Raw genomic sequence first — 14,520 nt, 5'->3', positions numbered from 1 at the left:
CGCTCCCCTCTTTATGAGTGAGGTTAAGACCAGTGTTCGCAAAGTCTGTAAAAAAACAAAATGCTATTTGCGGCTATGAAACAGCCTGCAGAAAAGGAGGCTCAGGGGTGATGTTATCACTGTACAAGCCCCTGAAAGAAGGCTGTAGCCAGGTGGGTCTCCAAGGCAACCAGCGACACGGTAAGAGGACATGGCCTCAATCTGTGCCTGGGCAAATTCGTATTGGACATTATGAGGAATTTCTTCACAGAAAGGGTAATGGGCTGCCCATGATGGTGGAGGGTAGAGGTGTTTAAGGAAAGAGCGGATGTGGCACTGAATGCCATGGTCTAATTGATAAGGTGGTGTTCCATCTTTGGTTGGACTCAATCTCACAGGTCCTTCCTAACCCAAGTGATTCTGCAATTCTGTAAAACGGAGTAACAAAACTTATGACAGCTTATTCTTAGCCTTAGTGAAAGCATATTAGCCCCAAACACAGTAAAATTAGAAGGAAATCAAAGTACGAACCAGTACCAATTATAAAATAAATGCATTATGAGATACCATACCTTTCTTCCCAGTGACTAAATTTAAAGAAGCAGGGTATGACACATAAATTAGAAAACAAAACTAGACAAAACTAGAAGTCTTTGATGTATTCAATCTTATTCTGCTTTATAATCAGTTTAATACCTTTAAAACAGAAAACACCCTGACAATAAAGGACTTCTGATTTTTTTTCAGAGTAAACTCTAAGTGTGCCTTCTTGTAATACAAAATCTAGAATACTAAAAATTTCCAAAAATGTATAGCTCTGTCGAGAAGAAGCCATTTTTTTCATCTAAACGTAACATAAACCCAACGATTCCATAAAAGGAGGGAATTACAAATTAACCATGGGAATTTGGAGTCAGGATTTATGCAACTATGACTACAGCAGGCACCAGCAGGTTGTCAATAAAACCTCCAAGATTACAAATCAGTCTTGCTTTTTGTGCTCCTACAAGTCAATTCCTTGCAGCCATTTATATGTGTTTTCCTTTAAACCCTTAAAACAAACAAAACCCCTACAATCTAACGCCTGTCACAATAGGAGAACTGGTTCACCTTAGAAGCCCCAGACCGTGGAAAATTTCTCCATCAGAAACTTCCCTTTGTTCTTCTAATGCCCACAGGACATGAAGAGTTGCTGAACTTGCTCCTTTGGGCAAGTTACATTCCCTCCATTCCTCTCACTTGGCAAAAAATACTCCAGGGATCATCAGTTGTTAAGCAGTGCTCTGAGTTACACATACTTTGGTTTTTACATTGTTGAGCTTTTTAACCAACATAAATAAAGAAAACTTGCCCCTTTCCCCACTGTGCCCTACCCAAGTGCCTAAACAAATGGAGGGAAGCAGAAAATGATGGAAGAGGGAAAAATTAAATGGAAGGTCTGCACAACAAAGGCTTCATGTGCATAGTTAAAATATTAAAATGTGCTGCATCCATTCAGGAATGCCAGCTTCTATTCATTTGTTCTTTGGAAGTTTGTAAAAGCAGGAGTTTCTTTTTCCGATATTCTTCATTCACCTCCTCTGCTTGCTCATCTATGGATTTTCTTAGACATGTTTTAAGTTCCTCAATTCCTTCTCCAGTGTATGTAGATATAGGAATCACCTCTCTGAATTCAAGAGTATTTGCTGGAATAATATCTTCCTCTAGTAAATGTAAGAAGTCTGAAAAATAGTAGTGAAAGAGTTAGTACAACCCCCTAATTCTTTATCACTACAAAGCCCATAAAATCCCATTAATAGAAAATAAAATTCAATAAATTACAGTTATAAACATAACTACAATTAATATACATATTATCTGCTTAATTAGTCTTTTAAAATATAGCTAAAAAAATCTCAGAAGACAAGCGCTAACATAGCAGTTACACCATTCTTAATACTGCCATGAGAAGACCCTATACACTTCCAATGAGTAGAAAGAAATCCCAAGTTGCAGAATATGGGAGAGTACAGTCTTAAGCCTTTCTGGTTTCTACAAACTCCAGGGAAGAGAAAGCAATTCACCCCAATGTAACTGCAAGACTGAAGTAAACCCACAAATACCTGTCCAGATTTTTCATGTGTTTAGGCCAAAGTCACATGACAAGTGGTTTACACGTCAGTGACTGTAAGGGGACTTCTATGCACGTTACTCTTCCTCCAGAAGACACCGAGACTGGAAACTTACTTTCACATATCATGGTTGGGAAAGATCATCTGGATATCTCTATTTTATTACAATCCTTTCCCAACACTGAAGCCATTAAAAATGCATATAAACAGAGCTCTAAATGCAGGAAGTGATTTTAAACATGTGTTCAAATAATAAATTTAGTAGCTGACTTCAGTTTCAAACACCTCTCTGCCAATACAGAGTTATCCATATGAAATCTTTCTACTACTTTTGATGAAAGTTACTGTTGGAATTTCATTTACCCTGAGGATTCTTTAGTTGTGTCATAAGTTCATCCAAGTTATCCTTTGCACAAGGCAAATCCATTTTATTAATGGCAAGAAGTGCAGGCTTTGTTACAAGTTCCTCTTTGTACAGCTCCAGTTCCTTGAAAGAAAAGTAAATTTCCCTTAGTATTTGTCATTTAACAAGTGCTACTTCAATTTTACATCTTGTCTTGCTTTTGTTTAATTAGCCTTTCTTGCCCAAGCGGCTGTGAGTTTGACTCAGGTGCTCAAGGCTGATATATTGAAGAACAGAAAAAAATAATATTCAGTGATTCAGTAATTTTTTGCTCAAAGACAAATTTCAGGTAAACAAGCCACCTCATTCTGAAATGCCCTTTACAAAAAGAATGAGAGTTCTGTTTTTTGTTTATTCTGACATCCATGAACACAAAATCAGTTTCAGAAAAATCACAACCTGAATAAACTAAGCAGCAATACCTGAAATTTAGAAGGTTTATCAACTTAAGTCACACAGTTAGAAATAAATTTTAAATTACATAATATGAATTATTTTAATCAGAAACATAGTTAAGAGATGAAAACAGTGAATGTCTGCAAAGCTGGGGCCTGATGTCTTACCTATGTTAGGCTATGAAGTAAGGGCATCGAGGCAGGGCTTTAAGTGTAACCACATATTTCTACTTCTTAAAATGCTATTGGATTGGGGAACTGAGAATGATGTGTCTTTTTACATTTACTGTAGGAAATATCTCACATGCTGCATAGATTAATCAATTCTATTAATAATTAAGTGGTACCCAACATAAACTAGAGTGGTTTAACCTGGACAAGTAAAAATAGAGACTTCATAATTTTGGAATCTCTTTGTTAACAGAACTTGCATTGTAAATCCAGAAGACACCCTGACATTTGAATGTTTCTTAACCAAAGCTTTCTTGACTCAAGATGTAACTACAGCTGTCACATAGGAAGATGAGAACTTACCTTTGTTAGAAGCAGTATCGTTTCAAAGGCTGTTCTGAACTGAGTCTTGACAGACAGCTGAAACCCAGAAATATCAACCTGAAAAAGTTACACAAAAAGCAGCTTTGTGGTGTAAAATTATGTTACAGTATCAAGGTACTCTCTACCAACTACTTTGCCCTGGAATGTCCATGGAATGTCCACTCCTGGGCAAACAACACACCGCAACTATACAGCAAAGAAACATCAGAGCCTGGAGGCACAAACTGGTTATTTCTTATACAGTGTTTCTCAAAGGTCTCGTTTTTAAACTTATTATGGGGATCTTACATTTTTGTTATGCTTAGAACACATCACTGTTCTAAATTAACTGGAATTTTTCAATAATGAATTCTATTTAATAATTTCATTTATCATTAGTCATTTGAGTGCTCCATTCTGTAAACAGAATTACAGCTATATTTATGATAATCATGCAAATTTCAAATTATTTGAGAAATTCCAACAACATTGCAATTAAGATGTATTTTATTTATTGCACATTGATTTCAATAAACTGTAAATTTTATTTAACTTACAACTAAGAGAAGCTGTTTAGTTCTTTCCACATGTTTGAGAAATCTGTGGCCCATTCCTTTGTTTGCATGCGCACCTTCAATCAATCCTGGGAGATCAGCTACTGATATCTAGGAAAACAAAAGTTTCAAACAAAATACTTCCAGTAAGCAAACCCAGGGACTTTAAACTATAAACAGTGACTATCATTTCACATAAACAAAAGAACACAGACAAAATAATATGCATTGGCTGTTTCAATACAATTACAATCTATCATTAGAAGCACATTAAACAAAATGCTGCTATTACACAGACCTGGTGCTCCTCACATTCCTCCTGTCTACTTTTTATAGCTGTCTGCAACGTATAAAATAGAGGATAATAATACCTCAGCCTCAGCAGAGATCTTACAAAATTTAGCTATTACCAGACAATAAAACAGACTCTGAAAGGTGAGCAGGTTAAGCTATCACATTTGTATAGAATTCAAACTGTCACTAGAAAATAAAATAATGCCTGTTCCTTGTGGCTACAGAGCATTATTATTCCAAATACAAACCCACTTAACACTGCTCCCCTGAGAATGAGAAGATACAAGAATTTGACTTCTGTCCTTGAGCTCAAATGAGACTTTGATTAATCAATCAGCCAAAGCCCAGCAAAGACTACCACAATGGACAGGGACTTTTGTCATTTTCTCTGCTGTTGAGAGGGCTGCTGGACAGCTGAGGCAAACCAAAAAAGAGCAGGATGATAATGAAACCATCAAAATAGCTACTCAGTAAGTCATAGAAAACTAAGACAGAGAGTGAAGTAAAGAAGAGCAAAGGTAGGGTCTTCAAATCTATCTAATGCCCATTTAGACAGCAACTGCATTAAACTGAACAGTACCCAAAGCCAGTATACCATAAAATTTCCAGTGTGCTACTTATTGCAGAAGGGGGCTCAGATACTCTGTTAGAAAATATAAGTGCTTTCTGCTAGTTTTCATGATCTGGTACTGAGACTTGAAACCCAACTCTGCTCAGATCCTGTACTTTTGTATCTTTTTTTCAAGCAGTAATGACAGACAGCACCAAGAAACTTGCACGTATTTTCTTTTTTATATTTTACTAAGATAAAATGAATAAATTTTTTCTCTTTAAAAATGTCAATGTTCTGTAGGAGAAAATGAGTCATTGTCCCTTGAGTGATACAAGAAAGACATCTCAATTATTGTTCTTAATTACATTGCTTATGTTGTTTCGGCTTCAGCAGCTGCAATATGGAGAATACCTTTACTCCTAGAAGTTCTCCATGATCACAACCCCTCATTCCCTCGACTTTAGAAAACAGGAATTTTGTCCATATAGTTCCTATACAGTACCCAAAACTGTGGTATAAAAACCATGAACTGTAGAAATGACCAACAGTTAAGGATCACTGGCTATGACAAAAAGACTTCAGAAAAGAAAGCCAGGAGAACAAGTAGATCTCTTGCTGGAGAAAGATACACCAGTATGAGCAAGAGATCCTCAATCATGGCAGACAGTTTTTTGAAAGGGCTATGCAAAATCCTGTTTATTTTCAGCACAGCTTTCTAAGATAAGCTACCCTGAACTAGGAGATAAAATGAATTAAAAAAAAAAAAAAATCCCTTAGAAATAATGCATCTCTACAGCGAACCAGACAAACTAGACTTACTTTCTTTCCTACACAGCTTTGTTGAAGTTTGTTAAATGAAGATTTCAAGCATCAGCTACTGAATCTCCCTAGCATTATTGGTTCTGAAAGCAAAAACAGTAGTTTTTTGTCTTTTCATATCTGAGGCTTATGTTTTTCTGGTTAACTTATCTGAAACCCTTTTATGCACTCGCCTTTTATCTTGAAAGTGATGAGTCCAGTGCTGCATGTATCATACACTTCAAAAACAAAATAAAAGCACATCAAAGAAGATTCAAGCTTGAGGAATGAAAACATTTGCTGCAACTTTTAAGTGAAGCTGGGGTCCAAAATCTAATAGCCTCTCTAGTCTCATTTAGCAATGTTTTCCTCCTCAGTGGATACTGCAGAAAGGATTCCAGGCATAATTATCTGACAACTTTTATCTGAAGTTCCAAAAATTAAGGTGGTAGGGCTCTAACTCCACCAGTCTTTCAGAACTACAGTTTACCACAAAAGGAACTGGACCCAGGTGCCTCACCTGTCAGGTAGTGCACTATCCTGGCTGTTCAGGTAATCACCATCATGTCATATTATTTCAGTTTTTAATTAAAAAACCCAACCCGTCAAACAAAAAAACACTCCTACACCCCAAAAATCAAACCAAACCAACAAAAACTCCACAAACACAAAAAAATGAAAAAAAAAAAAAAAAAGAGCAGCCAACCTTGAAAGTCATAACAAGAAGTTACGGTAACAGGGTTATAATCTCAAAACTCCCTGCCATTCACTAATGTAGATCTTCAGCTATTGGACAAATGTACCACTATTTGCATTCTGAAGATTACTCACTCAGTCCAGAGCTCTCTGTACAGGCAACTTGCATAAAATTGGCTACTTCTAAATAAAAACAACAGGCTGGTCTCTGAAACAGTGATTTTTCTAAAGTCCTAAACTTGAAAGTGTATACAGCAATCTCAGTTCCATAAACAATTTCATACCTCTAAGATTGTAAGCCAGGATTAGAACCACAAAAAGAAGGTAAAGGAAAATGAGGAGCTATTTATTAAAGTGACTTGAAATAAGCTCTACAGCATAACACTGTATTTGGCTATGAAACTCTCTTATTATTACTTCATAAAACAGTACTTTGCCCACAACTCCTGTTAAGTCCATGTAATTGCATTTGACATGTACATATTATAGCTACACTTATGAAAAGACAAGTTTTCATAAAAATAACTACAATTTTTCATTCTCTTTCTGAAATTCTGTTAAGGAACAGAAATAGTCAGTCCATATAACTTTACCAAACAATCAAATCTGAGTGAAGTTTCATACCAACCTGCTTATAATCTGCATACATGATCTTTCCTAGTTCAGGCTGTATTGTTGTGACTGTGGCAAGGGAACAGGAAGAAAATAAAACTGGTTTTAACATTTAAAAAAATGTTGAAGTTACAAAACATTTAAATATTGTAGGACTTTCTCAGTGTATTCATATTAAATGAATGTGCAGTAGCAAAAAAAAAAAAAAAAAAGAGGAAAAGGAACAAAGAGAAATCAAAATAAGAAAGACGAATATTAGACCATAAAAAATCCAGTGCTTCACCAAGTCCTGTCTCTTTCTGCAGTTCTGCTCCAGTCATCCCAAAACAGGAACAGTGAAGGTAGAGAAGTCTCAGACACAAAAACTATTACCTAGACTTTGGATTAGCTCCCGAACAGGGATAAAACAATGAAAGGTAAAGTGAAATTGGACTCTTCAAACTAAGAAAAGGCTGTAGAGAATTGGGAATGGTGCAAAATGATCAGCAGGAATTATCAGTACCTGCACTCTTTAATTAAAGTAGATCAGACAACTAATTCTAATTTACTGATAGAAAAATAATAAAAAAAATCTGTCCATTTTTCAGTGGACAGATTAAAACCCCTAAATCTTATCTGTTGCAAGTGGTAGCAAATTCTAAAGCATACAAGGTATTTGTGCAAAGGAACTTGACAGTACATATTCAGTAGACTGAGGATATTACACACCACGGAGAGTCTCAGTTGCAATAAAATGGGCTGAGGAAAAAATAAATGCTAAATAGACCCTGAATTAGTAGGTTGAAGAATTGTGGAGGTGTATACATAAAAAACTGAGGTGGGTAAAGAACTGGACACGGGGGCAGCAAGTATCTCCTTGAAGTATTTCTTTTCATTAAAATGCCAGGCAACATTGCTATACCCTATTCTTTATTATAAACCTTTATTATAAGCAAGTCAGTGAAAAAGACATTTTGCTCTTGGGAAATGAAGAAATTTTGAAAAAGAAATTTTAAAAAAGAAATTTTGCTCTAAAAATAAGAGTATGAACTTACATGCATAATTTGCAATCTGGGGTTTGGCATGAGAAATCTTGCTTAACAAGGATGACTTTCCCGCATTTGGAAACCTAGAAGGAAAGTCAGGATTGATACACTGAATAAACACCTATATGATTCCTGTATACTTATTTCCAAATGTTCTCTTTGATGCTAACAACTCATTTTCACACTCATCTACTCAGACTATTTTTTTTTCCAAAACAAACAAGACCCAGGGCATTATGATTTAATTTTTGACATCAAATCTGAACGATTTTTCTAAATCCAACAATGCTTCCTAAGGATGCAGGCAAGAGAGTTATGTAAATACATGTATAATATATTTAAGAGAAACCTTTCAAAGTCACTCAGACAGAAATACAGCATTGCCATCCAGGCATACTTGGATTCACTCGTTAAGTGCCATAGCTAATTTTGTAAATTATGCTTGCATTCTAAAAAGCTGTCGTGCAAACATATCTTCCCAGTTGGATTTACAGCCTCTTAGCATACACATCATGGTTTATCAAAGTCTACACTTGAAGTACCAAGGATACCTTATGCTAGAGTTTAGCTAACATAGCTAATGTAAACTCTGAGACTGTACACAGACACACACATACACAGTTTATGCGTGGATTTAAGGCAGTGAAGCTGTATGGGGGATCCTGAAATTAATACTAACCTGTTTTGTTACTAAGTAAACCTAAAAGAACACCTAGGAGCTGGTCTGTGCACACCTGTCTGTTGTAACATTTTCCCATTACAAGGGATAGCTATACCTGCATCCTTATAAAAGTGTTCCTAAAGGGATACACACCAGCTTTTATAAAAGATTCTTCACAGAACACATGTACCCACTGAAGTGGAAACTTAAGTTAAGACTGAAATTGTAACACCCACCTGTTTTAAAGATTAACCCAAGCTGGAATGGGCACAATAGCTTTGATACATGTAAAACTTGAAGTTAATCCTGACATCAAAGGATAGACTACAGTTTTTATTCTTAGCACTCCATCCAGAAAGTCCACACAAGACTTGTGTTCCAGTCAAATTCACAAATATTCACCACAGCAAGAGCAAAGAAAACTCTTTCTACAGACTGTGTAACTCAACACAGTCACAAGATACAAAGGCAGGTGTCCCACAGAAAACCAAATACTCTCCACTTGAATACACCGAGAACCATGGCCTGTTAACAAGGTTGGTACTATACTATATGCCTTTATAAAGGGGCTGTACATAAATCTTTCTTAAAAAGAAATAAAGCAACCTAATGACTCTTGTTATAACAGGGAAACTACTGAGTGCAGTTTTCGTACACTCTGATGTTCAAAGGTGCCTTAAAGACATTCCAGAAGGCTACTCTGGTCATATCCTCAAGAGAGCACTTTGTTTCCACTGAAGCAGAATGTGTTCTTTGAAGTTTAAATTGCAACCTAGACTAACACATCACAACCTGTACCCAAACTTGAAGGGCCTTTCTCAAGTCTACATATTTTGGGGTTTTTTTAACATGATCTAATAGCAAACCACTCACAAAAAAGGTGAAAATAGCAAACACAAAGAGATCAAAGAACAACCACAAACCATTGGAGGCTGATTCATATTCTCAATAAGAAAATTATATGCTTCTCTAATTGAATGATAATGATTTTTGTATCCATTTTGAAGGCAAACTGTCAGCTAAAATACAAGATTAAAGAAGCATCAGCATCATAAAACTCCTGTACTTTCACACTGCACAAAACAAGAAAAAAATTCTGTCATGTAATTACTGAAGACCAATTGAAAATTATGTAACTTTAGAGAAATTTTATATTAACAAAATTATTTATAACAACAACAACAACAAAAAAAGTTAGAAACCATGCTGTCTTCAAGCTTCTATTTTTTATTGGTATATACCAACTAGATTATTTCCACCTCAAACTCATCATTTCATGTTTCCAATGTTTTTCTATTAATAAGGACCGCAGGGCTGATTTATGTTAGCAGATGCTGAATAGAACAATAGTTGTACTACACTACAAGTGCAGGTTGTTGAAAGCTTTCTCCAAATAAAAATATATTTATCTACTTTGCTATAAAACAGCAACATCAATATGCAAGTCCTAGTGTTGTAGTTTGTAATTACTTCCTTCCAACATTACAAGCTGGTTTTTTGGGGAGATTAGGAAACAGTCTTTGGAATTCACTTCAGAATTGCTACTGAAAGGATCTACTTGTGCCAGTGCCATGAAGTTAAACATACAATATGCAGTGTTCTTGGCTCTATTTTGCACCTCCTACCTACTAAATAAATATTGTGATAATAATATTGTGGCCATCACTGCAACTGCTAAATACAATTAAATTACTAATTATGTATTATCCTGATTCATGAAGCCCTTCACTCACCAAAACATCACAAATACTTTCAAAATGTTAAAATTAATTTTAATAGCTTTAAACTCAATCTAATTTTTTCAAATTGCAAATAACTTACATGACAATGCAAATGCACAATTAACACTCATCATCCAAACTGTCAAATTTCTTTGAAATCAAATCTGAAATATACTACTTTGTTTTCTAATATTAGTTTTCAAATTATAGTACTTACCCAACTAAGCCAACATCTGCTATAAGTTTCAAATCAAGGTGAACAGTTCTCTTCTGACCCTTGCAAGGCAGAAAGTTTGTTGCCAAAGAGCCTCCAAGACCTCCACGAGCTGCTAAGAATCTCTCTCCTGCTGCATTAAGCTCTCCTGAAAATAAATTTGTTAGTGAAAAAACACAATCCCCTGCAGTAGCTCAGTTGTTATTTTCCACTTAAATGTCTCTAGTTATGAGACAATTTTCTGTATGCTTCCTGGCAAGAACTGTTCCCTCAAGGTCATGGTGATTTTCCTTGTTTGGCAACAAATGAAAGCCATCACACCCAGCATTCTTCTGTCATACAGTCAAGTCATATCAAGAAAACTGCAGACAGGCAAAGTATGGCCAAGATGGAGGTTCTGAACCTTTCAATATTTGAATTCAATAATGCATTCATAAGATGTGCCTCCTTTCAGATAGTGCATATTTTTTCCATTAAGATGCAGACTGTGAGATCTCCCTTAGGGTCAGAATAATTAAAACAACAAAAAAAGACCAACATTTGGATATCTTTACCCCTCTGATATGCCTGAATTATAAACAAATCTTGCAATACCTCAATCTAGTTAAATATCCAAACCAGGGCAATTTCAGAATTTAGTTTTAATTGTAAACAGTCTGAAAAAGAAAAACTCTGAGAAACTGCAAATGAACCATTGAGAGCTATTCCAAGAGTAGTATTGGAAGAGATCTTCCTGGTGAGTAAAAAACCAGATATCCATTTTAAGTAATCTAAAATGTTGACATTCAGCAAGGATCTTTGTCTTTCCATAATTCATAAAGACACAGGGACATTTACTTGGCTTTATGACCTCACATAATTTATGTGAGGTCATGAATGGTTTTGTGGAGGATCAGTATGGCTTCCAGCCTTTAACACTTGCTTCCAACAGAAAAGGACTTGTATGTAGTGATACAAACCAACTACTGCTAATTTCTGGAAGGGGTCCCTACTTTTCCAACACTTTTTACAGTATATTTGTCAACTCTTTGGCCAAACAAAGAAAAACACAGCCATATTTTGGAAAATGTGTAACCTTAAAACATCCTAGTACTAGAAATCCACTCAATGTTATCAATAAATGTGACAAACATTAGATACCTTAAAACAAAGCAAATGTTCTTACCAATCTGCTTGCCCTCATCATCAAGAACTGAAATTCCCAAAGGCACATGAACTTCACAATCTTTTCCTTTTTCACCTTTCAGAGCTGTAACACTGGGAAATATTAAACCAGGATAAGTAACTTAAGCTGACATTTTGCTTTCTGGTAAAGCTGAAAGTAACAATTCTCATTAAATAGATTCTTACCTGCTGTTGGCTCCTGTTCCAGCTACAAACCGCTTCTGGGGATATTTCTCCCTGATGTTCTTTAAAGTAGTCTTGTCTCGGGCGACGAACCAGACATCACCACCTCTTCCTCCTTCCCCTCCCAGATTAGGGTAACCCATTCCACCAGTTCCTCCTCTCACATAGACCCGCAAATTGTCGATGAAGTTGCTGTACTAATAAAACAACAGGTTCAACATCAGCTAAATACGTTCTGTTTATTATTCCGCTTATGGAAATGTGTGAAAAACCTATTGGACTGATCATTCCTGGCAACAGATGAAACTTCCGTAAGCAGAGCGTAGAGTTTTTAATCGGTGTTTGGCATGTCTTCCCCGGCAGCGACACCTCACGGCGCGCAGGGCCGCGGGCCGGGCTGGGCCGGAGAGCCGCGTGTGCCGCCCCCCGGGACATCGCCGACGGGCTCCGGGCACTGCGGCCAGCACGGCTCGGGACGGGACCGGCCTGCGCCAGCCGGCACACGGGAACCCCCGGAGAGACCCCGCAAGCGGGACCGCGGCTCCCCGCCAGCCCTCCCCGCCACCCGAGCGCTGCCTGCGGCTCCATCCCCGCCGCTCCCCGGGCCGGCCGCACTGACCTTCCGCAGCACCGCCGCGCCGCACCGCACCATGGCGGGAGCGGCCGCCGCTCGGGCCCGGGCCCAGGCCCGCGGCTGTGCACAGGGCACGGGGCAGGAGGGCGGGCCGGCTCCGGCTGCCGCACGGCGCCAGCAGAGAAGCGGCCCCGCTCCGGCACTGCAGCCGCGCAGGCGCGGCCCGGCCCGCGGGCTCCCTCAGCGGTGAAACCGTAACCTCAAAGGAGAGAGCCGGGGCAAAGCACCACCTGGGCTCGGATCGCACAGTCCTGTGGAGCCGGCGGCTCCTGCTATGCCACTGGCTATCTCTTGTCACCTGCTGGGTCTCTTGTCCCTTGGCTGGCGCCACGGGTCCCCGTACCCTGTGTAATGGCAGGGATTGGTGCCATTCCACGGCCTTCACAATCCAGCAGTGGGAGGTGGCCACCAGCAGTACGCCAAATCAAAAGAACACTGAGCATGTGGACTAATTAGAAAGAAAAGACTAGAAAGAAAATAATCATTTAAGCAGCAGAAGATAGAATACTAATTAATAACTAGATAACTGATGAACTTTGACTTATTTACTTACTAAAATATGTATATAAAGTCTTGAGAATTGGTATGCTTGATTTCTGGAAAACTTCCACCTTGCACCCTGCGCAGAATAAACAATGTCTCGCTTAGAAAGGAGAGATTTATAAACCTGGCTCTGTCGGTGTTTAGAGGGTCCCTAAATTGGCAGCAACAGGAGTGCCTGAGGGGAGAGGTTTTGGTTAGCAGTGCTCTCCAGCAGCGTGTCCTCTCCTTGGAACCTGTGAGCTGGCTCACTGCTGTGTGCTGGACCCGTTAAAGGCTGTTGGTCATATTGCTGGTGTGCTCTCCTTCAAGAAACTGAGACCTTAAAATTATGCTATTTTTCAGGATAAGTATTCTTATAAATGAAAAGCTAGACTTGCCAATACATCAAGCAATATAGCAAATTTATTAATTTGTTTGATAAAAGATGAGTAAATTTTACAGCACTGGGTGCGTGGGGGTCTCTGCCACACGCAACGCACAAATTCAGGGTTTGAATGGCAGTCTTCTTATACCATTCTAGGCACTTCACTTCCTCAAATTTTCAGTTATTTTCTACCTGCTTTCCTTCATAATCAGCAGTTGTGGTTTTTGAAGATCTGTTGGGGAAGTGGTCCAAGATCGTCTCCTGATGTCTCTCCAGCCTCCCATTCTTCTTTTAAAATATCTTTTTTTCCACTAGCATTATTTTTGATTATGCAGTTTGTCTAAGCAAGCATATATATTCTGTTAGTCAGCATACATTTTGCAAGCCTTCTTTTAGTCATTCCACAACCTAAAGCTAGCATGTCTAAAAAATGTCTTAATAGGGCCTCTTCCTCAGTTATTACAAAACTTAAAAGTCAGCATGTTTCAAAATGCCTTGGTAAGGCCTCTCAATTCATGTTAGTCCTACTTCCCCTTTTTAAGTGATTACAAATTCTTCTATACTCAAAAAAACACAGTTTATAGCTTGAACAAAGGATAATTTGGAACTTACACCACAAGGTAAAGCTTATATTAATTACTTGTAGGTAATTACAATTTTGTTGTTAAAACAAAGTCTTAGCTAAAAGTTTACTGTTACATAGTTACCTTGTTAAACCTTACTTCCGTGCCTTACTTTAGCTGATTCTTAAAACTCTTCTTTATCATAATCCCATGGTCTCTGTCTGCTTTGCTTGCAGACACACATACATAGGTGGGTGCTATTTGATTGATACAAATCACAACCTGATTTCTCACAGTATGACATTTAAAAATACATGTCTTTAATAAGGCTTGAAGTGTTTCACATTTTTTAAATGGTCATGAATATAAGAAATGATTTTGTAAATCGTGACATCAGTAAGGTCTGAAGAGTAAAACTGTGGCAGCGGCCTCAGGGGAGACAAAGAGTTACATTGTCCCACCCCAAACCCCTTGTGAAGGGCGGCCCAGGTGCTCTGATTGGGTTTGAGTCCCTGGGGG

The 14,520-nt window shown here is 37.9% G+C and overlaps 1 protein-coding gene across 3 annotated transcripts in view; it reads right to left on the bottom strand.

The window, feature by feature from the left end:
- Nucleotides 1-623: 623 nt before the first annotated feature.
- Nucleotides 624-14,520, bottom strand: part of LOC107200503 (GTP-binding protein 10-like) — a 54,542-nt gene continuing 40,645 nt past the window's right edge. The window contains exons 1-10 of one of the 3 annotated variants that reach the window (XM_015619121.3): nucleotides 12,517-12,645; nucleotides 11,901-12,089; nucleotides 11,716-11,807; nucleotides 10,554-10,698; nucleotides 7,964-8,037; nucleotides 6,946-6,998; nucleotides 3,980-4,087; nucleotides 3,423-3,500; nucleotides 2,454-2,577; nucleotides 624-1,700 (exon numbers count right to left, since the gene is read on the bottom strand). In XM_015619121.3, coding sequence (XP_015474607.1) covers nucleotides 1,474-1,700; nucleotides 2,454-2,577; nucleotides 3,423-3,500; nucleotides 3,980-4,087; nucleotides 6,946-6,998; nucleotides 7,964-8,037; nucleotides 10,554-10,698; nucleotides 11,716-11,807; nucleotides 11,901-12,040 — 1,041 coding nt within the window. In that variant the 5' untranslated portion in view covers nucleotides 12,041-12,089; nucleotides 12,517-12,645 and the 3' untranslated portion in view covers nucleotides 624-1,473. Of the gene's footprint in view, nucleotides 1,701-2,453; nucleotides 2,578-3,422; nucleotides 3,501-3,979; nucleotides 4,088-6,945; nucleotides 6,999-7,963; nucleotides 8,038-10,553; nucleotides 10,699-11,715; nucleotides 11,808-11,900; nucleotides 12,095-12,516; nucleotides 12,646-14,520 lie in introns of those variants that run through there. The other 2 variants (XM_015619120.3, XM_015619119.3) reach the window with 2 other exon arrangements.

Source organism: Parus major, chromosome 2, assembly GCF_001522545.3.
Source record: "Parus major isolate Abel chromosome 2, Parus_major1.1, whole genome shotgun sequence".
NCBI lineage: Eukaryota > Metazoa > Chordata > Aves > Passeriformes > Paridae > Parus > Parus major.
Note: the sequence above shows the minus strand (reverse complement) of the source record. Positions and strands in the feature narration are given on the sequence as shown.